General features: G+C 45.0%; 1 protein-coding gene across 1 annotated transcript in view; it reads right to left on the reverse strand.

The window, feature by feature from the left end:
• Positions 1 to 2,592: 2,592 nt before the first annotated feature.
• Positions 2,593 to 26,423, reverse strand: part of SLC25A33 (solute carrier family 25 member 33) — a 36,527-nt gene continuing 12,696 nt past the window's right edge. The window contains exons 2-7 of the mRNA XM_032302029.1: positions 24,407 to 24,586; positions 11,215 to 11,292; positions 9,352 to 9,452; positions 7,623 to 7,689; positions 4,223 to 4,503; positions 2,593 to 3,071 (exon numbers count right to left, since the gene is read on the reverse strand). Of these exons, the coding sequence (XP_032157920.1) occupies positions 2,869 to 3,071; positions 4,223 to 4,503; positions 7,623 to 7,689; positions 9,352 to 9,452; positions 11,215 to 11,292; positions 24,407 to 24,586 (910 nt within the window). The 3' untranslated portion in view covers positions 2,593 to 2,868. The remainder of the gene's footprint in view (positions 3,072 to 4,222; positions 4,504 to 7,622; positions 7,690 to 9,351; positions 9,453 to 11,214; positions 11,293 to 24,406; positions 24,587 to 26,423) is intronic.

The following is a 26,423-nucleotide window of genomic DNA, read 5'->3' on the forward strand; positions in this document are numbered from 1 at the left end:
AATGAACAAATAGCAGTGAAACCTCCCTTAGAATGTGGGGCATGGTTCTTTATGTACCATTTTCTTTCCAAGGAAGATTCAGAGTCTGTGATATGTCCCACTCACAGGGCGGACAAAGAGCGGCCCAACCACCGTGTCCTGGGTGTTACCAGTACAATCGCACCTTCACCAGTGGTAGTGCCTGTGGGCTCATCACCCTTGAGTGAATGCAACAGTTTGCTGGACCTTGGCTTTGGTCAGACCATTCCACAGGCTCAGATGCCCCCTCTAACTTACGTTCATCTACCCAAGCGCTGCAAACCCACGACCAGCCACTTTACAACTTACCATCCCTCTCAGACCTCAAGCAAGTCATTAAACCTCTGGCCTCTCTTATTTGTAAAATGTGGATCATGGTAACACCTGCCTCATGAGGTTGTGGCAGAAATAACCGACATGAGAAAATACAGAACATCTTACACAGAGCTTGGCACCCAGTGGTAAGCAATGAGGGCTTTTCCAAGTCTTATATATATGGGGACTTAAAAATAATGAAATCCCAATGACTGAGCTTATGCACAAGAGAAACAGGGTGGCTGGGTGATGGACACTGGGGAGGGTATGTGCTATGGTGAGTGCTGTGAACTGTGTAAGACTGACACATGGGTGCCTGGGTGGCTCAGTGGGTTAAGCCGCTGCCTTCAGCTCGGGTCATGATCTCAGGGTCCTGGGATCGAGTCCCGCATCGGGCTCCCTGCTCGGCGGGGAAGCCTGCTTTCCTTCCTCTCTCTCTGCCTGCCTCTCTGCCTACTTGTGATTTCTCTCTGTCAAATAAATAAATAAAATCTTTAAAAAAAAAAAAAAAAAAAAAAAAAAAAAGACTGACACAGACCTGTACCCCTGAAACAAGTAATACATTGTATGTTAATAATAATAATAAAAAGAAAATCATGGGTCCTCGCCATGGACAGCTCAAACAGTGACAATTCCCATTTGAAATATGAGATGCCCCTTTAGAATTTCCTACTTTTCTTCCAACTTTTGGCACTCCCCCTTCTCATTTCAATGTCCTGGTACAGGAAAAGCAATCGGAGAGCAAAACGATCCTAGGTCAGCATCAAATTTATTAATTCAAGAATGCAGAAATGAAAATTATTTTCCAATAATTCTCACTCCAAATTCGAGAATATTAAGCAACCTAATTTTTAAACCTTCAGATCTTGAGGAAAAATTCAGGTTTTAATATAAATACTAAAATAGGAAGATGTTGCTAACAGTTATCCTATCAAACAGTTAAACTGAGCTCCTGGAATAGCAATCTCTTGGCTGCCATGTGGTTTACAAGCACTGATGCTTGACTAAAATGATTTATTTGGACTTCTACACAGCTGTGGACAGTTGAAGCAAATTCTGCCAGTGAGCTCAAGCACACCAACTAACCTTCATGCCTAAAGGTGAGCAAAATCAAACTCCATTTTAAATACAATTTGAAAATATCCTACTCTCATCCCCACCAGTGCCTCTGAATCTGACACTACAATGCATCAGTTACTAGAATCCAGTATCTTTCTAGATGTTCAGACTGAAAACTAACCTCAACGGACACTAAGCAAATTCCAGTGGAAGAGCTAATGGAAAGCCATCCCACTTACCCGACTTCTGTCCCTTACTAAATTTCCTTTAAAAGTGGGTAGCGCTGAGGTGTGGCTAAAATTCTGGTCATTTGTCATTCCTAGGTTTGTTTGTTTTTGAACTAGGGTATTTAAACACACCTCCTGTGAGAACAAAAGTCAACTGGGAGGTGGGCAGTCAACCCGAGTCACAGCCCTCTCTGCCAGTGCCAGGGACCCAAGAACAGGGTTAAAGACCTTGATAGGAAAGGTCTATTATTCACCCTACTCCACATTCACAGCTGACACTTACAAGGTACCTGGGCTTGACCAGGCTTAATTTCTGGAAATAGGTCCAGGAGTAAGACAACTGGTGAACATTTCATTAAAATTCCTGTCTTTGGTTCAAACTTGGAACAAAAGATAACTTTAGAAAAATGTTTACAGTTCAAAATATTTAGCATCAGAAAGTTGTACTTTTTATTTTTATTTATTTATTTATTTTAAAACGGAATTCTTCTTTTTTTTTTTTTTTTTAAAGATTTTTATTTATTTGACAGACAGAGATCACAAGCAGGCAGAGGCAGGCAGAGAGAGAGGAGGAAGCAGGCTCCCTGCTGAGCAGAGAGCCTGATGCGGGGCTCATTCCCAGGACCCTGGGATCATGACCTGAGCCGAAAGCAGAGGCTTTAACCCACTGAGCCACCCAGGCGCCCAGAAAGTTGTACTTTTTAAACTCAGCAGCCTGAAGGCTTAAATTTTTAACTTGCATGAGACTTGGAAATGTACAGATAAGAAAAATGGCTAGAAGTCTTTCCTGGTCCACCCAGTGCCACCAAAATGTGACACATCTTACCTGTTCAGCAGTGCAGTGTCAGATGAAACAACAAGTTGTATTTTGATTTTGTGGGTTTTCTCTGCATTTCTAGGGTCATGTTTCACTGATGTATCTACAGGAAGTTTATAGCACAGTGAGCATAAAAGAGGACACAAACCAAATTTATACTTAAATTAAGTAGCGTGATTTAATTTAGCTGCTGCTTAATCCTGAATCCTCTTAAGTTAAAAAAAACAAAAGTTATAATTAACTATTAAAGTTAATGAATTTAAACCTTCCAGAAAACATGAATCCAAAAGGAAATGTCCAATGGGTGATACAGGCCACATATTTTATGGCCTTTCCTGTTTTATTTTAGTCTCATACACTCTAAACATCAATGGAAAAAAAAATTTCTCTAGAGTTTTTCAATTTTATTCTAGAGCACAATTTTCTGGCCTGTTACTGGGTACGGTCTTCTAACAGGTACACAATTAACTCGTAGGTCGACAACACAATGGCAGTATTTGGTATCTGCCGGATGAGCTGAGCAAAGAGTCCTCTGTAAAAGGCAAGGTAACCTTCTTCCCGGAAGACCAGCCGAGCGGTCTGGACAAAAGACTTGTACTTGGTGCCTTCCTCCCGGAGCCGTGTCCTTATGACTTCTGCAGAGAGAAACACACACTTTATGCTACAAACCGACCGCATCACCAAGCAATACAATGAGAGCATTCAAAGCACACGGCTCTGTAACTGTCAATGTACATCTCTGGGTATTTGCCACCGCAGCTCGACTTGGAGAGCCGAAGTCCCTTAGACCCAATAAAAAGCTGCGATCCTTTCAGAACATTTTTTAATTCTGGGAAATGGTCAATTAGGGATATTACATATACAGACAATAGTACAAAATAAATTTTAAGGGATTGTAAAAACTTACTTTGAATGGGACTTCATTTTAAGATTGTTTGTGGTTTTCCATTCCCAATTAAGTGAATGCTGTAATTTCACTGAAGGTGTAATTTGTATTAAGCATGGCAAATCATCAGAAAGATTCTTTTTTTATGTACTTGCCAACTTCTCCTACTAAAACCCTCCTCCGCAGCTCTCTCCAGCTCAAAAGTTGCCTCCTGCATTTTCAAACCTTTGCACACCGGGCCCTCCGTGACGCAGGCGCCCTGCGGCCTGACACCTGTCCCGGCTCAACACGCGGCCGCCTCCCCAGCCCGCGGGGGGCCCCTCAAACTCGTCCCTCAGCCCTGGGAGGCCGTTTACTGCCCCAGCACGTGACAGGGGCTCAATTACCTGCTTGGGAGTTGACCGCGTACATCCGTCACAGCTGACAGTGCAGCAGCTTTTGAAAACAAAACCTGTTTTTCTTGGTACAATAAACCAAGCTATTCTTTTTTTAAGTAGGTCAGTGGAACTTTAGGTCTCTGATTCCTTAAAAAATAGACTTAGCAAGAGTAGCCTCACTCAGCACTCCGTTCGAAGTGGAAGCCAAGATTTTTTGGGGGGGAGGGCTGGCTCCCATATTATTTTTTTAAATTGAGGAATTTTGAATAAATCCAGACTTTTGGCTTCTCTGAAAACACCCGAAGTTCTACAACAAGGGGCCCACACTCTGCACAGTACTTCTGGCCCCAAGTAGCTGGAGCTGAGCAGAGGCGAGTGGCCGCCGCTCGCGTCACCTGCGGACACGCGCTCCGTCACCTCAGGGCCTGCGTGTATCTGCGTGAGCGGCAGAGGTCGAGACGTAAGGACAATGACACGGACCTCACAGCTGTTTTCCTGTTCTGGAAGAAAAAGCAAAACATACCATGTGGATAAGCGATGCAGGAAGCACATCCCTTAGAAATCGCAGCAGCTGCCATAAGTCCAAAGAAACTTGTGGAATTTTTCTCAGTCCCATTTGTGGAGGCGGCGAGTGGAGCTTCTTTCAGATACTTCTTCAAACTTTCATAAATAGCAAAACAGATGATCGTTTCGGAAATACCAGCGTACGAGGCCGTTAATCCCCTGTAGAAGCCACGGATGCCTTCGGTCTGGTAAACATGGCGCGCGCACTGCAGCGTGTTCGTCTGCTTGCAGCCTCGCACTCTGTGGAGATCAACGAGAAGCCGTTACGAGGCGCACTCAGGAGGAGCCTGGCTCCCGCATCAAGCTGAAGAAATGAGCGCTGAGCATAAGGAGGAATGAGACGGCAGGTGACACGTGTCTTCCGTGTCCTGTGTTCTGCTGAGCCGGGGCCGCCGGCCGGGACACGGGACGGGCCACAGAACAGTACGTGCGTCCGCAGCAGGCGTCGCGGACACCGATCTGCAGCCTCCGACTGAATTTCGGAAGGCGCCGAACGCACGAAGACATTCACCAAGGAGGAAGCCGTAACAGCCACACCATCCACCAACCCGCGTCTCTAGGAACAGAGCAGACCAGCAGACCGGGACACCCTGTGAGCAGCGCGGCTGTGAGGGCAGAAGGCTGCCGAGGGCCGCGCGGAAAGCGGGACGCAGCTGGCACGACGCTCCCGGCGCAAACACACGGTCCCAAAATGCCGCAGGAAAAGCCTCTCCAACGTTCCGACCCGGCATGAAGCGCAAGGCCGCGTACACTAGCAAGCTTTCCTAACTCTAGTCTCCAGACGGTGTGTTTTGGTTCCATTATTTCTAGATTTATGGAATAATAAACTACACAGTAACTAATTCAAGGCTTCAGGCTCGCTGCCCCCGGCTCGTGACGGGAAGGATCCTGAACGGGCTGACGCAGAGGGAACCCCGGGGCCCGACAGCACGCCCACACAGCCCTCCGTCGGGGCTGAAGCCCAGCGCGACCCCAGCTCCAGCCCATCCCAACAGGCTCTCCCTTCTTCACGGCGTGTTTCCAAGGCTCCTTCTCCACACCCGAGCCGGAGCAGCCTTTCTACTCCAGATCCAACCACACCACGGCCCGGCTTGAAAGCCTCTGATGGAGAGCTTCTCCATTTGGGCACTACTGACACTTTCCAGCAGATGCTTCTCTGCTGTGGAAGCTGTCCTTGCACTGAAACATGTTTGGGATTACCCCGGCCTTCACCCACCAGACGCCAGAAGCATCCGACCTAAGTTGTGACAACTGGAAAAGTCTCCAGACACCGTCAAATGTCCCCTGGGGGGAAGAGCGTTCCCCACTCTCACCCAAACCCGGGCTCTCATGGCTCTCCATAGCCCTCAACCCTCAAATTAGAGCCCGAAGCCAAACACCAAGACCCTGCCAGGGTTCTGAAGGCTGTATCCCTCCACCCACGCATTTCTGCAGCCTTGGCTGCCTGTGATCCCCCCTCCTCCAGCACACGCACACACACACAGCACACTCCAACCACGCTTCCCTGCCTTCAGGGCCCCAGAAACGGAGGCTGCTTGTGTCTAGATTTTCCACATACTCCGTTCTCGGCCTGAAGCCCGTGCAGTGCACAGCCCCCCGCTCCCAGTATTTTTCAGACAGTAGGGTGGACATCTCTGCCACAGGAGGCCCTCTTGTGCCCGCCCTGCCTGGACGGCATCAGGGACCCTCGAGGGTTAGCAGTTCTGGCCCCTATTTCATCAGCCTACAGTTCTTTATCTTCGGTGAAGCTGTGAGCTTCTGGAAGGCAGGGCCCATGGCGTATTTCCTGCTGTTTCCCCAGTGACTAGTACATAGCAAGCATGCAACAAATACGTGTTGTTTCAAGACTGGTTAACAGAGCCCCCCAAACAAAACTTTAAAATGTCCTGAGCATTCGGGTGCCTGGGTGGCTCGGTTGGTTAAGCATCTGACTCTTGATTTGGGCTCAGGTCATGATCTCTTAGCAGGGAGTCTGCTCGAGGATTCTCTCTCTCTCCCTCTGCCCCTTCCCCCACTCACACACTTTTTCTCTAAAATTAAAAAAAATTTTAAAATTTTAAAAAAAGGTAAAAAATACTATGTCCTGAGCATGGACTCTTATGAGGTAGATTTAAAAGAGTGCCTGTCCGGGCTCTTTGCTGACTTGCGCGCGTACCTGCTGCTAGGGAGGAATGATTACCAGGACTGGAACGGGGAGTGATTACCAAAGGTTTCCAGGAGAGAATGCTGGTCAGAAGCCTGAAGGACAAGTAGGTGTTCTTGAGCAACAAGAGGGGGAGAGGGATTCCTGGTGAGGGACAGCACACTCAAGGAAATGGAAGACTAAGAGCACAGGACAGTTTTAGAAAACTGCAAAGGACCTTGACTGTTAAGCCCAGGAGTTAGGATTTGACTGTCAGAGTAAGCAAGATTCATCGAAGCATTATGTGCTAGCAATCTGTCCAAAATTATGAGATCTGATGGATTCTAGAAGGTTCTTTCACACAGAATGGATTGGAGGGGGAACATGGAACCTGACACCAATAGAAAAAACAAAGCAGACCCGTGGCTACACGTCCTGGCGGGGGGGGGGGGGGGATGGTATTCTTGCTGCTTCTCTCTCTTCTTTACAGGTTGCTTAGATTTCAGCTGGACTAGCTGAAAGCCTCCAGTGCTCCCCCGCATTTCCAGGCCAAACCATTACACAAGGGTTCTTAGGACTTGATGACAATGTCCCTTATCACCATGATGTCTTTGATATTATGGGGGTTATAACAGATCACTGCTTGATCTTGTTATTTACTGTGTTAAACAAGCTTATGACTATATTGCATTTTAAAACAACACTGACAACTTCAACAACCAGTTTCCATTGCTTTCGAAGAGATCACTGTGAAAAGCCGTGGCAGAGGCTTCCCCAGGCTGCCGAAGGGATCCACAGCATGAAACCGTTCAGAACCAAGGGCCAGAGTTTCAGGGCAGAAATCCAGTATATCTGAGGGCCTTGGAGATTAAAATGACCTTTTGCCATTTGACCCTCCCTGGCATCTTCCCACTTAAAAGACAGGCCATCTGGAGGAGCCCACAGAGCTCCAGTTGCCGGTGGGGTCGGCCAAGACCAGAGACCCACCAACTATCTGAGGTCAGGAGTGGGCAAACTTCCAGCCTCCCCCTGGGTGTTGACTTCGTCGGCCCTCATGTCCCCACAGTGGCTGGCAGCATGCAGCTCAAACCAGAAAGTGTTTCTACGTATAGCTTATGCTCGGGAGAAAAGAAGCATGGGGATGCCTCAGGGCTCTGTGCACCTCATCCCACAACTGGAGCTGGGAGGAAGCAGCAAATCTCCATGAATATTAAGGAAGGAACAATTGACAACTTACTTCCGTTCTAGCTGCATCCGGGTTTTAACCATCCATATAGGATTCATTAAGGTATTTGTGACAAAAGCTAGAAGAAGAAGAAAAAAAAGAAACAGAAAATGTCATTACTGAACACAGGCTTATTAAAGCTGTCTATTTCATATGATAAACTTTGAGATCAGGATTTAAACGGCTTCACAATAAAAATGGAAGAGTAGGAAGCAGTTACAGCTCCAGACTGCAGACGGAAGGTGCAGTCCCTTAAAATGTAACATCTTTTGATATGCTGGACCTAAAAGATTTATCTCCATTTTCTAGAGCCCAGTCTAGTCTTTCTAACCTGTAGATGGTGCTGTTGGTATTTCTGTAAATGCAATTCCTATGATAAATCTGAAAACTATTCTAAAACTCAATTTATAAGCTTCAGGTCCAGAAATAATTTGTTTTAAAAAGTTGGTTATCTAATCCAAAAGGTTGCCTTATATCACACTTAAAACAGAAGCCACCAAATCTCCGAATTTACTGGAACTTGAACATACGCATTTTAGTAGCTCACTAATCATGTCAGGAAATGGGAAGTTTTAAAGACTGAGCTGCTCACAGGAACCATTCTTCAAGTTTTCCTCATCTTAATATTGCTCATTGTTCTAGACCAACCAGAAAGAGCGAGCGGTACAGTGGTATCAGCCTGACACCCAGTGAGCTCTGAATGCCTCATCCCCTCCACAGTCCTAAGCAGATTAACTGGGACCCCAGATAGTGACTTAGGGAACTCCCTCCAGGCCTGCTTTATTTGTCAATGTTTCCTCTAGGTTAATTTTGCAAAAGTCACAAAACCAATTAATGGCTTAGAGCTTACAGCTCAGTCACTACCCCCTCACAAATGAGGGCCGACCTGTTTGTTCCGCCACTCTGCATTTCCTCCTCAGAGCTCTGTGTTTGGTAGAAACTCCTTTCTTGTGTGAAGCGGCTTTGTATATATATGCCATCTTCTACCTGGGGTCTAGTAATTGTGACCTGTAACTACTCAGATAGGATAAGAGAACTTTTATCTGGAGTCACAGAGGCAGACAAAACCTTACAGGCTGGCAGGAGGCAGCCAAGTTCCACAGAGTGCCTGTTTAAGTTTTCCAGAATACTCTTCTATTTACAAGAGACACAAAATGGTACCTAGACAGACAGAGCCTTCTCTCAGCAACCTACAAGTCCATGGTTATTTCCCAAGTATTTCTGGGGGAACAAATCCTGTTATGAATTTTCTATAGTAAGTGGGGAGACTCCTGTACTACCTGATCTGGCACTAGCCCACCTAAGATCTCCTCCACAGCCCCGAGCCCTCGTCACAGAACCCAGCTGGGGATACAAATGCCAGCTGTCCGCAGGGGACGCTGGACACCACGGAGAGTCACACACAAAAAGCTCCATCTTTAAAATAACTTAATGAAACAGAAAAACATGAAAACACATTAATATTCCTTTAAAGGAAACATAACACTCACCAGCAGCATGCATGAGCACAGGCAAATTTTGAGGCAGAATAAAAGTTTTAATTGTCAAAGAAAAGGGAACCGAGTTACAAACTATTCGCAAACATTCATGTTTTTATTAGTTCTGACATAAAGCGTCAGAAAAATGCTTTCAGATGCAGAAGCAGCAGAGAGCTAATTTCTAATTCCTGGAAAAAGCTGTGTGGCACAACACGTGCTTTGGGAGAGTGAGAAACTCCTCTCCACTCACGGGGGTCACATACCTGCGGAGCCAGCTGAGAGAATGTGCACAAGGTTGCTGTTAGGCACGAAAATGCCATTGAACTGCTCTTTGGCTTTGGAGTAACACGCAAAGTACACAGCCCTGTTTGAAGAAAGAGAGAACGCTACGGACATTGGCATGGCACTACACACATCCCTCTGCAACCTCTGAAAAATTGAGGAAACTATGAGAAAGGAGGTTCACATGTAACCAAAAGCTTGACCTTGTCTGTAAGACCAAAAGCTGCTGCAGGCCCCTGCAGAAAGCTCCTGCCTGTCCCTCAGAACGTGTTCCGTGACGGTAGAAGCGGCCATGGTAACTAAGGAGGAGGAGACTTGGGTAATATACAAAATCCATGTATATTCTTCTTCGTCCTGGGTGTCAATTCTTTAAGCACCAAAATCTATACTGAAACTTCTAAAATTTGTAATACTTCTAAAATACACCACACCCGCCTTCTACCACAGTGACTATATCATATGTAATTTGGCCCCCCTTTTTTTTTTATGACTCAGGATCAAGAAGGGAACAACCATCAAACGCACATTTTCATATCAAGCTTCCACCAGTAAATACGCCTTGGCCTCCCCCAACCCTGCAGCTCCTGTAGGTGGAGTCTAGGTACCCTCCCTCCCCCCAAGCCCTGGCTCTGGTCTGCTTCCCTTCTTTTGACTTCTTTCTTACTGGGGCTGGGGAGTAGGTGCTGGTTCATACTTTCCCTGCTCCTTCACCAGCAATGCCAGGGGAAATGCCTCTTTATTTTGGCTGGTCAAAGCATCAATCATGGAATGTATTTTTCAACTTAGGCTCTGGACTACTTGTCATTACTGCCTTACATAACAGTATTCTGTTTTCTCCGGGTCCCGACTGTTCTAAATGGGTGTGGCGGCCAGGAAGCTACATCAGATTCACAGGTGTCACCAAATGAGTAGTGTCCACAAGGACATACAACTCGGTTTTATTTACTATACATATGCAGTACGTCCGCCATCTATTATAATGCGGACCCCATATAATCTCACAGCCTAGTGCTTTTATTTTTAAATAGAGGAAACACATATGCTACAAAATTTTAAAGGAACAAAAGGATTAACTAAGAATCTTAATTCTTACAACATCCTCAGGTGATCTGTGTATGAACTAGAACACAAATCTGCAAGAACCCAGGGAGCTTCCAGCCTTCACCTTACAGAAAACAACACTTTCCTGTTTGTTACCAAGATGAATTCTCTTTGAAGTCTATCGCAGTATTGCATAAAGTAATGTCAGTGCCCTACCCCTGCCACCTAGCTCCCCACCCAGGACACAAACTTTGAGAAGCAGCTTCTTATCCACTTTTCAGCAACAGGCTGCACACACACACTCTCACTGTTCACGTTTATCCAACAGCTTTCAAGAGATACAGAAATAAGGATGTTTTAAATAAAGTAAAGCCCAGAAGCCTTTAAAACTGCTTCAGCTCAGTGCTACCGAGTGCCTATGAATCACCTGTGGATCTTGCTAGAATGCGGATGCTGATGTAGGCCTGGGGTACGGTCCAAGAGGCGCAATTCTAACGAGCGCCAGGTGATGCCAACACTGCTGGCCACTGCTGCTATCTGAAGTAGCAGGTGACTGTTTTAGAAAAAGATTCCAGGAGATGCGAGTAGACGAATTTTCACTGAAGAATAAAATAACTAGACTCTCTCTCTCTCACACACACACCCCAAAAGACGCATCAGCAGTTGTCACTATTCCGTATGTCAAATGCATCTAGGCAAATCCCACAGAGAAAAGAAACTGGCCATCTAGCAGTACTGCACTTCAGTACAAAAGGAGTATTATATATTCCATGCAGCAAGCCAGCTGAATGTTTAATGCTTACCTTGATGGCGCAACTCCAACCAAATTTGGACCCAAGCCTCTAAAAAGTGACTTTGGTCCCTCCTTCTCCAAGATTGACCTGAATAATGAAAGAAGATCTTTAAAATCCTTAGGCAGGGCCTACGCAAAACAGCGAGGCATCAGCCTTCACATCAGCTCTGTAAATACAGAACAGAATGTTTGTAAGACCCCAGACTCTTATCTGATTATATCATATTACAGTACAGCATCAGAAGGTTGAAGCATACTGCTTTCATTACAGTGAAAAAGCATGTTTCAAAAGCACCAGTTTGGGGTGCTTGGGTGGCTCAGTGGGTTGGGCCTCTGCCTTCGGCTCAGGTCATGATCTCAGGGTCCTGGGATCGAGCCCCGCATGAGGCTCTCTGCTCTGCAGGGAGTCTGCTTCCCCCCACCACCCTGCCTGACTCTCTGCCTACTTGTGATCTCTGTCTGTCAAATAAATAAATAAAATCTTTTAAAAAAGAAAAAAGCACCAGTTTGACCTGTTTGCAAGAAGCCTTTTCCCTGGTTCACGAAGGACTGAGATGTTCAGGGTCTGCACTACATGATAAAATCTCAGCGAGGCAGGAAGAGCAAGTGGCAAAAGCAACTGATCCAGGGAATCACATCTTCATGGTAACAAAATTCACTGAGAAAAAGGTTCTGAGATTTATTTGGGTCCTATTTCTTTTGGATTTACTCCTTATTTCTAATAGTCCTATCTTCCAGATCTTTACTTATTGTAGAAGGGCCCCAATCAGGGATCCACAGAATAGAAAGACCAAATGATTCTCAAGGGCTGGATGAAATGTTTTTTAAAGCCAAAGCACAGCATAGTATCTCAAGTTCAAAGGTTAGACTGTGTCTTTTTAATTTCTAAAAATCATGGTAACAGAGACGCCGGCGTGGCTCAGTCTGTTACGTGTCTCCCTTCAGCTCAGATCGTGATCCCAGGGTCCTGGGATCGAGTCCCAAGTAACATACACATACAAATTTACCATTTTAAAGTGCAAGTTACCATGTATGTATGTACCGTGTATGTTACCATGATTGTTTTTTAAAAGATTTGTTTGTTTAAAAAATGATCATAATAACATACACATACAAATTTACCATTTTAAAGTGCACAGTTCAGTGCAGTAGTTCCACAGTATTGTGCCACCATCATCTAAACTTCATCTCCTAAACTTCTTCATCTCCTTGAATTGCAATCATACCCATTAAATACTGACTCTCTATTACCCTCCCCACTCCCCCAACCCTTGGCAACTACCATTCTGCTTTCTGTCTCTATGAATTAGATTGCTTTAGGGACCTCAGAGGAGTGGAATTATTCAGTATTTGTCCTTTTGTGGCTGGTTTATTTTACTCAGTGTAGTGTCACTAACATTCATATATATTGCAGAATATGCCAGAATTTCCTTCTTTCTTTAAGGCTGAATAATACCCCATTGTACATGGGCCACATGTTTGTCCATTTATCTGTTGGTAGATACTCGAGTTGCTTCCACTCTTGGCTACTGTGATTAATGCTGCTGTGAACATGAGTGTCCAAGTATCTGTTCAGGTCCTCAGTTTAAATTCTGAGGGGTACATGCCCAGAAGGGGAACTGCTGGATCATGCAGTAATTTTTATGTATAATTTTCTGAGAATCTGCCATGCTATCACAGCAGCTGTACCATTTTACATTCCCACCGACAATGGACAAGGGTTCCATTTTTCCACACCCCTGCCAATGTGCTTTAAAAAAAAGTGTTAATATGTTTTCTCATTGAAAGTGACTGGGGGCAGGGAGAGGTGTGGGTGGCTCAATCAGTTAAACGTCTGCCTTTAGCTCAGGTCACGATCCCAGCGTCCTGGGATTGAGCCCTGCATCAGGCTCCCTCCTCAGCAGAGAACCTGCTGCTCCCTCTCCCGGAGTGAGTGAGTGAGTGAGTGAGTGAGTATGTCTGTGTGCGTGTGCGCGGTGCTTACTCTCTCTGTCAAATAAATAAATAAAATCTTCAAAAAAACCAAAACAAACAAACAAAAAAAAACATCTGGGTGGCTCAGTGCATTGGACCTCTCTGCCTTGGGCTCGGGTCGTGATCCCAGGGTCCTGGGATGGAGCCCTGCATCGGGCTCTCTTATGATCTCTCTCTCTCTGTCAAATAAATAAAAATCTTTTTTTTTTTTTAAGATTTTTATTTATTTATTTGACAGATAGAGATGACAAGTAGACAGAGAGGCAGGCAGAGAGAGAGGGGGAAGCAGACTCCCCATGGAGCAGAGAGCCCCATGCGATGCCGGGCTTGGGCTCAATCCCTGGGATCATGACCTGAGCCAAAGGCAGAGGCTTTAACCCACTGAGCCACCCAGGTAACCCTAAATAAATAGAATCTTAAAAAAAATAAAAAGGGGGAAAAAAAATAAAAAATAAAAAATAAAAAGGGGACGCCTGGGTGGCTCAGTGGGTTGAGCCACTGCCTTCGGCTCAGGTCATGATCTCAGGGTCCTGGGATCGAGCCCCGCATCGGGCTCTCTGCTCAGCAGGAAGCCTGCTTCCCTCTCTCTCTGCCTGCCTCTCTACTTGTGATCTCTGTCTGTCAAATACACAAATAAAATCTTTAAATAAATAAATAAAAAGGTGACTAAGGAAGGACTGTGTAGAACATTCTTTTAGAGGTATTTTCCCGCTCCAAGGTAATGACTCTTCAAGTTGGTTAAATTTATTCTTTTCAATGGCTCAATTTTCTTTTTTTTTAAATTTTTATTATTATTATTTTTAAAATTTATTTGACAGACAGAGATCACAAGTAGGCAGAGAGGCAGGCAGAGAGAGAGGAAAGAAAGCAGACTCCCTGCTGAGCAGGGAGCCCGATGGGCTCGATCCCCCAGGACCCTGGGATCATGACCTGAGCCGAAAGCAGAGGCTTTAACCCACTGAGCCACCCAGGCGCCCCTCAATGGCTCAATTTTCATGGTATCCAAGGGAATTTACATTACACTGAGGTCCCCTCTAATTTCATTTCCTTCTCTTACTGCAGATTTTTCTGCACCTGGTAATTAGTCTGTCCAATCTGACAGCATTCTAAGTTTATCTAGCTCACTAATAAATGTATTGTTGTCAGAAGAATTTATTTATACAATATTTACCTTCATTATGACACTGAAGGTAAAATAAAACGTTGTTTTCCACTTTGCGGAAAAGCTACTGGTAAAGTGAATCCTTGCCAATTTTATTTCTACCACCTTCCACTTTTCCCATACAGGAAAGTTTCTAGAAACAAAGCTGAAATTTTTGGTGAAGAAGAGGTTAAGGTGATGTTTTGGTCCCTGGCATGCTGGATAATGTTCAACTTTTATCCATTCATAGTTTTCTTTCCTGTTCTTTCCTTTTTTCAAGTCAGCGTAATTTTTCATGGTCTAGAGTCCCTGACTGTACAAACTAAAAAATGTGAATCTTAGCTTCTCTTCTTCAAATCTGTGGATGTTTATAAAATATCTGAATTGCCTGAAAATGAAAGAATATTTGTACCTGTAAGAGCTATGCTCAAAAATGGCAGGTTAGCAATTAGATAAGAGAAAAGAAATAAAAGGTATTTGAACTCATGACCCTGAGATCAAGACAGGAACTGAAATCAAGAGTGCAAGGCTAGGGACGCCTGGGTGGCTCAGTTGGTTGAGCAGTTGCCTTCAGCTCAGGTCATGATCCCGGCATCCTGGGATCGAGTCCCACATCCGGCTCCTTGCTAGGCGGGGAGCCTGCTTCTCCCTCTGCCTCTGCCTGCCATTCTGTCTGCCTGTGCTCGCTCTCTCCCCCTCTCTCTCGCTGATGGATGAATAAAATCTTTAAAAAAAAAAAAAAAAAAAAGAGTGCGAGGCTGAACTGACTGAGCCACCCAGGTGCCCCAGCAAAGCTCTTTACTCAGACAACACACTCTCATACACAGAAATACTAAGGAACTCACTGAACAATTACTGTAACGAAAAAACAAGTTCAGCAGGTTGCAGTGAACAAGACCGATACACAAACACCAACTGTATTTCTACACAGCAGCAATGAACAATCTGAATACAAAAATACAAACGGATTCCATTTACAACAGCTGTCAAGAATATTCCTAACCACAGGGAGATGGAGTAGTTCAGCGGTTGCCAGGGTGGGGGAGGGGGAACTGGGAATGACTATGGATGGGTACATGTCTCCTTGGGGTGCTGAAAATGTTCTAGGACTAGATAGTGGCTGCGGTTACATAATTCTGCGACTATACTAAAACCCATTGCACTTTAAAATTTTAAATTGTGCACTTTAAAAGGGTAAATTTTATGGTATGTGAATAACAACACAATAAAGCTATTCTTTTAAAAAGTAATGAACTGGGGTGCCGGGGTGGCTCAGTGGGTTAAAGCCTCTGCCTTCGATTCAGGTCATGATCCCAGGGTCCTGGGATCGAGCCCCGCATCGGGCTCTCTGCTCCGCAATGAACCTGCTTCTCTTCCTCTCTCTACCTGCCTCTCTGCCTACTTGTGATCTCTGTCAAATAAATAAATAAAATCTTAAAAAAGAAAGTAAAATAAAAAATAAAAAGCAATGAACTGCACCCTAGTTCCATCTGAATTGTTATTACAAAATATTAGGGAGACAATTGTTTTCTTTTCTCTTTCTCTTTAAAAAAAAAAAAAAAAAAGATTTTATTTATTTATTTGGCAGAGAGAGAGACAGCAAGAGAGGGAACATAAACAGGGGGAGTGGGAGAAGAAGAAGCAGCCTTTGTGCTGAGCAGGGAGACTGATGCAGGCCTCAATCCCAGGACCCTGGGATCATGACCTGAGCCTAAGGCAGACGCTTAATGACAGCCCAGGCGCCCTCTCTCTCTTTTTTTTTAAGATTTTATTTTGTTTTATTTTGACAGAGATCACAAGCAGGCAGAGAGGCAGGCAGAGAGAGAGGGGGAAGCAGGCTCCCTGCTGAGCAGAAAGCCTGATGTGGGGCTCGATCTCAGGACCCTGAGATCATGACCTGAGCCGAAGGCAGAGGCTTTAACCCACTGAGCCACCCAGGCGCCCCCCCCACTCTTTTTTTTTTTAAACAACGGTCTTATTTTCTAATCATACAGTGTTTTCCCTACTGGCAGTTATCAATCCAGGCCCTTTCAAGGGATCCCATGACGCACTATTGTTTGGGTTGCCTGAACTCTCCGGCCAGCCCTGAGCATCACATGAAGGGCCTTTGTCTGAGATACCACATCATTAGAGAACACATCTACTGTAAGTAGAGTGTACCTTTTTCTTTCTTTCTTTTTTTTTTTTTGTGATGGCATCTGGGGAATGTAAAAGCAAGGCATTTAAAATGAGACCTAGCTACGCAATGTAACATTACTTGGCAATAAAAAGGAAGGAAGCACTGATAAACACAAAAACAAGGATGACCTTCAAGAAACATTACACGAAGGAAGCCAGACACAAGAGGCCCTATATTGTTGTTTCATGTTATTTCTTTTTTTTTTCCTTTTTAAAGATTTTATTTATTTGACAGAGATCACAGGTAGGCAGAGAGGCAGGCAGAGGGAGAGAGGAAGGGAAGCAGGCTCCCTGCCGAGCAGAGAGCCCGATGTGGGCTCCCACTAAGCCACCCAGGCGCCCCTGTTTCATGTTATTTCTATGAAATGTCCAGAGGAGACAAGTCTAGAGACAGAAAGTGTATAGTGGATGGTTGCCTCGGTCGGACTGGGCAGTAGGAGAATGACTGCAAATGGGTGAGAGGTTTCTTTTGGGGATAAAAATGTTCTAAGATCAAATTAGTAGCATTGGTCACACAAAACTGTGCACATACTAAAAAAGTTGAATGGTATTCTTTAAATGGGTAAACCGTATGGTATGCGAATTACATCTTAATGTTAAACAAACCAAAAAACCACCCGGCAAGGAGAAAAGAAAGCATCCTTGGAAAAGATCTATTAACAGAGCACGGGTGCCTGGGTAGCTCAGTATGTTGCCTTTGGCTCAGTTCATGACTGCAGAGTCCTGGGATCGAGCCCTGCATCAAGCTCCCTGCTCAGGGGAAGTCGGCTTCTCCTTCTGCCCCCTCTCCCCCAGGCACACGCTCTCTTGTTCTCTCTCTCTCTCAAATAAATAAAAGGAATGAATATGGACTGTAGGGTTAGTTAGAAAGCAGTATATGAATACCGAATTTCTTGAATTTGAAAACCACCGTGGCTTGAAAAGAATACCCTTGTTATTAGGAAATAAAAGCTGAAGAACTGAGGTAAAGGGGTATAATGCATGTAATCTATTTTCCAATGGTTCAGAGAAAAAAAAATATATATATATACACAGAAAAAAATGAAAAAATACAAATGTGGCGATGTTACAAAATGGTGATCTGAGGTAAAGAATATAACCAAGTAATCTGTACCATTTCTGTAACTCTTCTGTTTGAAATTATTTCAAAGTAAAAAGTTCTTTAAAAAAAAAAGTTATAGGTCATAGGTTATAAAAATAGTAAACTCATGACGACAGCCCACAGAGTCACAGAAGCAAGGGGTGGGGTAAAGACAATTCTTGGGTTTCTGTAAAACCTAACACGTCAACTGAAGTTCCTGCACTTAGAGTGAACTTTCCTACTGGTTCAAACAAGCCACTCGGTTTTTCCTAGGCAGGAGAATTTAGTGTTTTCAACTGCAAATACTTTACTTTCACTCCTGCTCAGAACAGGACGGGGCTTTCAAAAAGCCAAGCTCTCTGAACAAAAACCTCTCTCAAGTAACACCTTTAAGTGACCTACAACTTATAAGAGATATAAAAGATTTCAAATGGTCAGTGCAGCCAAACATTTTTCAAGTTTAGATTCTGTCTGTGGTCCCATTAATGGCCAGGGTGCAGAGCCAGGCGCAGGAGGCAGTTGAGCATAATTAAGGGACTCTGGCTCCAGGAAGCCCCAAGCCTCTCATCTATAATGCAGTAGGGAACTGGTGTCCTCAAGTGACTCAGGCCTTTTAAGAACTGCAGAAAGACGGTCTCCATAGCTACGCATACTAACAGTGGGCAAAAAGTCAAATCTGTTACATAATCCCAACTTCTAACCTATCTGGATGTTTACAAAACTCTTCTGGAACAATCAAGTTCCCACTATAAATGGTATGCTTCGGCTTCATAATAAAGCATGTCAGGATCCAGACTAATTTTCCCACAGTCATATCGAGTTTAATTTAGAAAAGAAATGCAAAAGAAAACTAGGCTCTTGTTTGGAGCGTTTCATTCTCTTCGCTAGGTTTAAACACAATATGCATACTGCAGACTAATCCAAGACAAAGATCTCATCTGAACACAGTTTTTCTAAGACAGAGACTACCTCCCTAATATATTACTTTCCAGATTAAAAAAGTAGTTGAAACAACAAAAATAAGGTATCTGAGTAGTTTACAGAATAGCTCTGACAGAAAAAGATGAACTCTGAAGACTTTTTTTTTTTTTTTTTAAGATTTTGTTCATTTATTTGACAGAGATCACAAGTAGGCAGAGAGGCAGGCAGACAGAGAGGAGGAAGCAGGCTCCCCGCTGAGCAGAGAGCCTGATGCGGGGCTCGATCCCAGGACCCTGAGATCATGACCTGAGCCAAAGGCAGAGGCTTTAACCCACTGAGCCACTCAGGTGCCCCCTCTGAAGACTTTGTAAAGCAGACACCAGAGATAAACGGATGTATTAGTAATCGCTATGGCAAATCTAACAGCGAGAACCTAAATATGCTAGCATCTTGCCTTTTTTTTTCTTTTTAAGTAACTATATTCGAAATGTAAAGGTTACTACTGGTGCTCCAGTAGAGGATAAATTTTTTTTTTCCGTAACAGCTTACCCTGACATGAGCCATGTGCAAACACTGATTTGCATTTTGAAAAATGTATTTCCTGTAAAGAAATTCTGTTGCCTGGTTGAGTCTTTTAAAGGAGTACTGCCTGAAAGATAAGACTAGAAATAAGCTACTTAGTGTTAAGTGAATAATTATTTTATTCACTTGGGTGTTTGGTAACTCAATGTCCTCTGCAACTGTGAACAGACAACCCTGATGTGCTTTGTGCTATAGAGAAAAGGCCTGATTCTTGTCCTCCTTTTGTCATTTACCAGATAAAAAGCCCTCTCTGGAGGTGCCTGGGTGGTTCAGTGCCTTAAAGCCTCTGCCTTCCGTTCAGGTCATGATCCCAGGGCCCTGGGATGGAGCCCTGCATTGGGCTCTCTGCTCAGCAGGGAGCCTGCTTCCCTCTCTCTCTGCCTGCCTCTCTACTTGTGATCTCTGTAAAATAAATAAAATCTAAAAAAAAAAAAAAAAAAAAAAAGCCCTCTCTGTAGATGCCCATTGCTGCCCTTGGCTCAGCTACGTTCAGGGAAGGAGAAAGCCAGCTGGTAGCCTACATTGGAGGGGAGGGCTGCTTCAAGCAGGGTGGTGGCAGAGAGAGAGACAGCTGCCCTGTCCCAGCACCCTGGAACCATGCTTCCCATGCTGGCGCTCTCCGCATTTAAGTGCTGAGTAACACGTTGCTTTTAGAATGCATAATAGGGAAAGACGTATATTTCCCCTGCAGAGCAAGTACACTTTCTTCAGATGAGAATTATGTAATAGGATAGTCGCCCTTTTTTGCCTTGGCCACCAAGAAACTCGGTTATAAATCTTATGTTTAAAAAGGTGCAGAAAGTGGGGCGCCTGGGTGGCTCAGTGGATTAAAGCCTCTGCCTTCGGCTCGGGTCATGATTGCAGGGTTCTGGGATCGAGCCCCACATCCCACTCTCTGCTCTGCAGGGAGCCTGCTTCCTCCTCTCTCTCTCCCTGGCTGCCTCTCTGCCTACTTGTGATCTCTGTCTGTCAAATAAACAAACAAAATCTTTTAAAAAAAAAGTGCAGGAAGTACATATTTTGACAGTGGCTAGCATTCATGATTTACATGGTGCGGTGTGTGCGCTGAACCCTTTATATCCCGTATCTTATGACATGCCCCAAGTCATTCATTCATTCTACTGGTACTGACTGCGTACTACTATGTGACAGGCAGCATTCTACATGCACGGGGATACCTCAGAGACCAAGACAAATCAAAGTCCCTGTGTTCAAGGAACCTTGACTCTGATGGGCCAGAGAGAAAGTAAGTGACATAAACATGTAAACTACACTGCATGTTGGATGGAGGGTAAGTGCTGGAGACAGAAACAGAGCAGAAGGCGGCATGGGGCAAGAGGGGGGCCCAGTTTTAAATAGCATGGTCACTGCAAGGCCTTCCCGCAGAGGCGACAACTGGGAGTCAGCCAGGCAGAGGCGTCCTAGCACAAAGGCCCTTCCGCGGCAAACGCTGCACTGCTCCTAGGATAGAAGGCTGAGAAGGAGCAGAAAGGAGGCCAGTGTAGCTGGGTGCGGGAGGGGAACTGATGGGGGGGCGGGGGGGGACACTGGGGCGGCCACCGGGAGAGCCTACTGAGTGGCAAGCATGACTGTGACTCTGGTCCTTGGGCTATACGTGGCTGGTGCGTGGAGGACCCTGAGGGCTCCGTGGAGAACACGCTGAGGAACGGGCGTCAGGACGCCCGTGGAGCAGCACAGGGGACATGTGGCGGCCATCCTCCTGGCGGTGGCGGAGCAAGGAGGGCCCAGGGGTCCGCGGGTCAGCTTCCGACAGACGCCGGAGGCAGAGGTGGGAGATCCTCCTGCAGGGCAGTGAGAGGTAAGATCTCAGGTGACTCTGGGGCTTCAGATCCGCAGTGGGAAGGACGGAGCTGCCTTTCCCAGACACCGAGAAGACTTGGGGACGGCGGGGGAGGCTCGGAGCAGCGCCAGCAACGCTCCAGACGCCTGGCAGCCACCCAAGCGGAGCCGTCCCACAGGCAGCGGACGACAGTGACGCTCGGGAGAAACGCTGTCATTACAGGTGGTACTTAAAGCCCCAAGACCAGAAGCTATCCTGGACGGGGCGGCAGGAGCAGGGCAGAGGGTCACCATGGGAGCCCCGGGGCCTCCAACATCAACAGGCTGTCACGGAGACTCAGCAACCACGCAGAAGCCGAGGCCAGTGCGGCGAGGGTGGTCCTGTTCGGCTCCGAGCTGGAGCCACAGCTGTTTCCACATGAAAGAAGCAGCAGAGCTTTGTGCTGGGGGTGGGGTGGGGGGTTGAGGAAGGGACGGGGAGGGGGCTGTCACTGTCTGCTCTTAGCTGCTTCAAATCTTCCTTAGAAATCTACTTTAAGGGTGCCTGGGTGGCTCAGTGGGTTAAGCCCCTGCCTTTGCCTCAGGTCATGATCTGAGGGTCCTGGGATCGAGTCCCGCACCGGGCTCTCTGCTCAGCAGGGAGCCTGCTTCCCTTCCTCTCTCTCTGCCTGCCTCTCTGCCTACTTGTGATCTCTCTCTCTCTCTGTGTCAAATCAATCAATCAATCAATCAATCTTTAAAAAAAAAAAGAAATCTACTTTAAGGTGAATATACATTGAAATGACATTGAGCAAGTCACTTAACCTCTAATTTGCACTTCCTCATCTATAAAGTAAGGGTCTATAAAATTATTTCACACCTGAGGGCTGATCTCAGAGTTCCTGTGAAAACTGAGTGAAGTAATACTATAGAAACGTGATCATTTTTTAACTCGAAAGCTAATGAAGATCAGTTGACAATCTTCAAGGTGTATATATACATCAAGTTGAGGAAATAAAGCTTAATGAAACAGCTTTTGAGTGAAAAACATCACTTTACAAACACTCTTCTAACAAAATATTATGACAAAAATTTTACTTAATACTTCCATTATGCATATTTTGATGTGAATAGAGAGCATATTTTGATGTAAATACAGAATATGCGATTTAAAAAAATTTTTTAATTTTTATAATTTTTAAGATTTTATTAATTTATTTGACAGAGAGATCACAAGTAGGCAGAGAGGTAGGCAGAGAGAGAGGGGGGAAGCAGGCTCCCTGCTGAGCAGAGAGCCTGATGTGGGGCTCGATCCCAGGACCCTGAGATCATGACCTGAGCCGAAGGCAGAGGCTTTAACCCACTGAGCCACCCAGAGGCCCCCAGAACACGCGGTTTTAACAAGTATTCATGTGTCAGTAACGTCTCCTAGTTGTGTAGTTGTGGCTGTGTGAACTGATGACTGCTGGGGGTCCCCAGGGGAAAGGAGTTGGCCTGTGTGTGGTGTGGTGTGGGCACTGTTCCGGTATTTTATAAGATAGGAAGGCTATTTTCCTTTGACTGACATTTTAATGTAACAACCGTCCTCACTGAGGGAAATATGTACATAGAGAACCAGAAAGAAAGATAGATTTATAGGAGAGAGACAGAGATACTAGGGACGCAGAACATGCAGCCTAAAAACTGCCACCAGAGAAACATCCCATTTACCTTTGTTTACCTTACAAGCTTGGCCCTGCTGACACCCACAATTTCTGGGTAACAGTTTCCAGCTACAGTAAATAGATAAATCCACTAGTCATGAGTTATTTGGCAAGCACGTTAAGAGGAAGTTCTTTCTGGATGTCAGTAAAGTTGGCAAATTACCTATTTCATTATGTCCAAAGCACTGTGTGTTCCTCAGAAGAAGGTTGTCATGTGAGACACTGCCACTGGCTAAACATGTAAAAAGACAAACCAGGATGGGGATGTTTCCACAGTCGTAGGTTTTAACCATGTGGACTTGTCTCTCTCCCTACCTGGATCAAAGTGTGCCTCCCTATCTCCAAGTTTCTCTTTTCTGGGCCTGTCTCTAGGTAGGCTTTCTGTCTTTTGTGTCTCCAAGCCCCTTCTCGGTATTTCACGGACTCGGCTGATGGTCCTGGAGTCCTGGGTACCAGCCCCCTTTTCCCTAGCTGGGTTTTGGATACTCTCACTTGGGACCTTGCCCTCAGCAGCCGGTCTGCTGTCCAATTTCACTCTATAAACTCAGACGCACTCTCATACACACATCTGGCATGGAGGCCTGGGTGACTCATTAGTAGACTTTACAAACAAAACGTGACTAAAAATAAATTTAGAACTTTCCAATTCATTCCACCTTATCTAAAATGTGACTGAATTCTGTCCAAAGTGTTAAAGTGAATGGTTAGTAAGACAGAACATTTCCGTTTTATTTCATCTTTTCCTAACATTTCCCAACTCAACATCGTACAGTGACAAAATAGCAATGTCTTTCTTGAACACACCCTTTTCTGCTTAAGTTTCAGAGACCTCAACGTCCTGTTTAGCTAAATTCAACTACTATTCATTGAAACAGCCCTTTTACACTCATTTTTTAAAGATTTTTTTATAGTTATTTTTTTTTAAGAAAGACTTTATTAATCTGTCAGAGAGAGAGAGAGGACGAGCGGGATGCGGGGGAGGTAGAGAGGCGGAAGGAGAAGCAGGTCCCCGCGGAGCAGAGAGCCTGATGCGGGACTCGATCCCAGGACCCCGGGATCATGACATGAGTTGAAGGCAGACGCTTAACCAACTGAGCCACCACGATTTTTTATTTTTAAGTGATTTCTGCACCCGACGTGAACTTAAACTCACAACCTTGAGATCAAGAGTCGTGTGCTCCGACTGAGCCCTATTAAACTGAACCCCTGTTAAACACCTCTATGAAAGTACACGGCCCCAAGCTAAAACTCAGGCATTACCAAGCCTTCTTCTTTGTTTCTGATTCTACCTTAAGCATGGAGAGTGATAAGCCAAACTCCAGCCTTCAAAATCTTCAGCCACTTCATAAGCAAATGAGACCTTTTTAATGCAGTAAAAATAACACACTAAGCAGGTAGCCTCGGTATGAAACAAACATTTAAAAAACTATTTCATTAAATATATGTTACAACTTTTCTATAAATGTAAAATTATTTCCAAACAGCAAATTAAAAACATCAGAATATTTTATCTCTACATAATGCTCAGTCTTTAAATTTTTAATGTCACTCTACCAACCCAGATCTTGCCAGCCCTCAAAAGATTTTGGGCAAGAGAAACATTCTGATGCAACAATTTAAACATGGGTTTTTGGTTTGCTTTGTTAGGTTTACTTTGACTGTCGCTGGACGATGATCACACGAACCCCCGCTGCCAAGGGAGGTCAGAGCTCAAAGGTATCAGTGCGGAAACCTAATTCTCAAGTTTGGACAGAGATTGCAAACAGGACACCCATCTGATGGGCTTGACAAACCTTCTGTAGTCATTGTGGGGGTTGGAGTCCCGCTCGGGCACTGAACTTACTTCAGAACTTGGAAGAGTCCAGGTGTCACGGATGTTGGTCTCACCACCCCAGCTCCACTAATGGTCCCCAGATGAACCTGAGGATAATAGACTGTCCGAAGAGCTAATCTTGAAGACTGCAACCGTGTCTTAATGACTTCTAGTGGACAAGTAAAAATAGCACCAACCGTGCCCCCACACCTGTTAAGAGAAGAAATCACAACAGGATCAGTAAAGCCACACTATTCCCCATCCCCGTGAAGTGTGAAGTTTCATTTTTCTCTATTAAGAAAAAATGCACCTGTTTATTTCATAATTTCATAGTTAGAACATACTGGGAGGTAAAAAGAATTTGTTGAAGTCTCAGCAGCTAGGGAGAGAACCACTGTCAACATGATGGCGCACCCTTTAGGTTTTTAATCTCTGGCTTTTTCACCTCGCCTCCCCCACTCACCTGGATGCCCTGGATGGTTCTCTGTGGCCGCATCTACACCTACCATACCATCTGTGATGTCTACACACTAGTACTCTGCACTGAGGTCTAGCATTTTACCCCACTAGTACCCTCAGCTGTTTCCAACTTTGCTGCCATGCTGCAGTGAATACTTTTTTTTTTTTTAAGATTTTTATTTATTTGTTGGGGGTGGGGGCAGAGGGAGAAGCAGGCTCCCCACTGAGCAGAGAGCCTGATGTGGGCCTCATCCCAGGATCCCCGGATCATGACCTGAGCCCAAGGCAGCTGATTAACAACTAAGCCACCCAGGTTCCCCTGCAGTGAATATTCTAGACAACGCATCTTTGCACCGCCAAAAGTTACTCAGATAATGCTACTATTTTGAGAAATCAACATTTACTACAGCACAGACTTCCATTAAAATATGATTAATTTGGACTCCACTGAAAATAAAGCTAAAGCTCCTTTTAATGATGAAGTCCTCAAGCGTCCCTCAGTCTCCCGGGATCAGGGTTCCCCTAACCAACCTTTACAATTTGTCCTTACCTGAATTAAGAATTTAAATATTTTTCCTCAACATAACTCACTTATTTGTCCTAGAAGACCCACTTTGATCTTTTCTTTTTCTCTTTTTATTAGGTTTTTTTTTTTTTTTAAAGTAGGCTCCAAGCCCAGCATGAAGCCCAATGTGTGTTTTGAACTCAATGCCCTGAGATCAAGACCTGAGTCGAGGGGCACCTGGGTGGCACAGTTGGCTAAGCATCTAACTCTTGGTTTCAGCTTGGGTCACAAAATCAAGCCCCACATCCAGCTCCCTAGCCCCTACTGCCCTCTGCCAGGAGCCCTCACACATGCATTCTCTTTCTCTCAAATAAATGAATCTTAAAATAAAAAATAACAACAAAAAACCCGAGTTGAGACCAAGATCAGATGCTCAACTGGCTGAGCCACCCAGGCCGTCCACATCTTTTCTTAAACAATAATTTCCATGAAATACATGTTTGATGGGCTAGTTATAATTAACAATGTCAGGTACCATCTAAAACCATCCCACCACCATCGATCAATGTTCTACTCTTTGGAAAACACTGAGGATCAGGACCTGTGGCTTACTTGTCTTTATATCCCCCAAAATCAGGACTTCCAAGTGTGAACAGTATTTGCTAAGCAAAGGAATTATTAAACTGAGATTTCAAGGACAATGTCTTTCAAGGGATCTAAATGTCTGAAAATAGCATATACTCTCAGGGTACCTGGGTGGCTCAGTCGTTAAGCATCTGCCTTCGATCCCAGGGTGCTGGAATGGAACCCCACCTGCTTCTCCCTGCCCCCTTGTGCTGTCAAATGAATAAATACAATCTTAAAAAAAAAGAAAAGAAAAGTAGCACACACGCTCGCACACACACTCGGCCTTCTGTCGAGGCTCCATTACGTGGGAGCTCCATGTAGGGAGGGGCTGTGTAGTCACATACTCTTACTCAGAGAGGACAGAACCCGGCCAACAGGCGGCTCAGTAAAAAACGATGAGCACCAGTACCTGTGACTGGGAGACAGGACAAACAGGAGAGGACAGGTGCTGGCAGA

Source organism: Mustela erminea, chromosome 10 (assembly GCF_009829155.1).
Source record: "Mustela erminea isolate mMusErm1 chromosome 10, mMusErm1.Pri, whole genome shotgun sequence".
Lineage (NCBI taxonomy): Eukaryota > Metazoa > Chordata > Mammalia > Carnivora > Mustelidae > Mustela > Mustela erminea.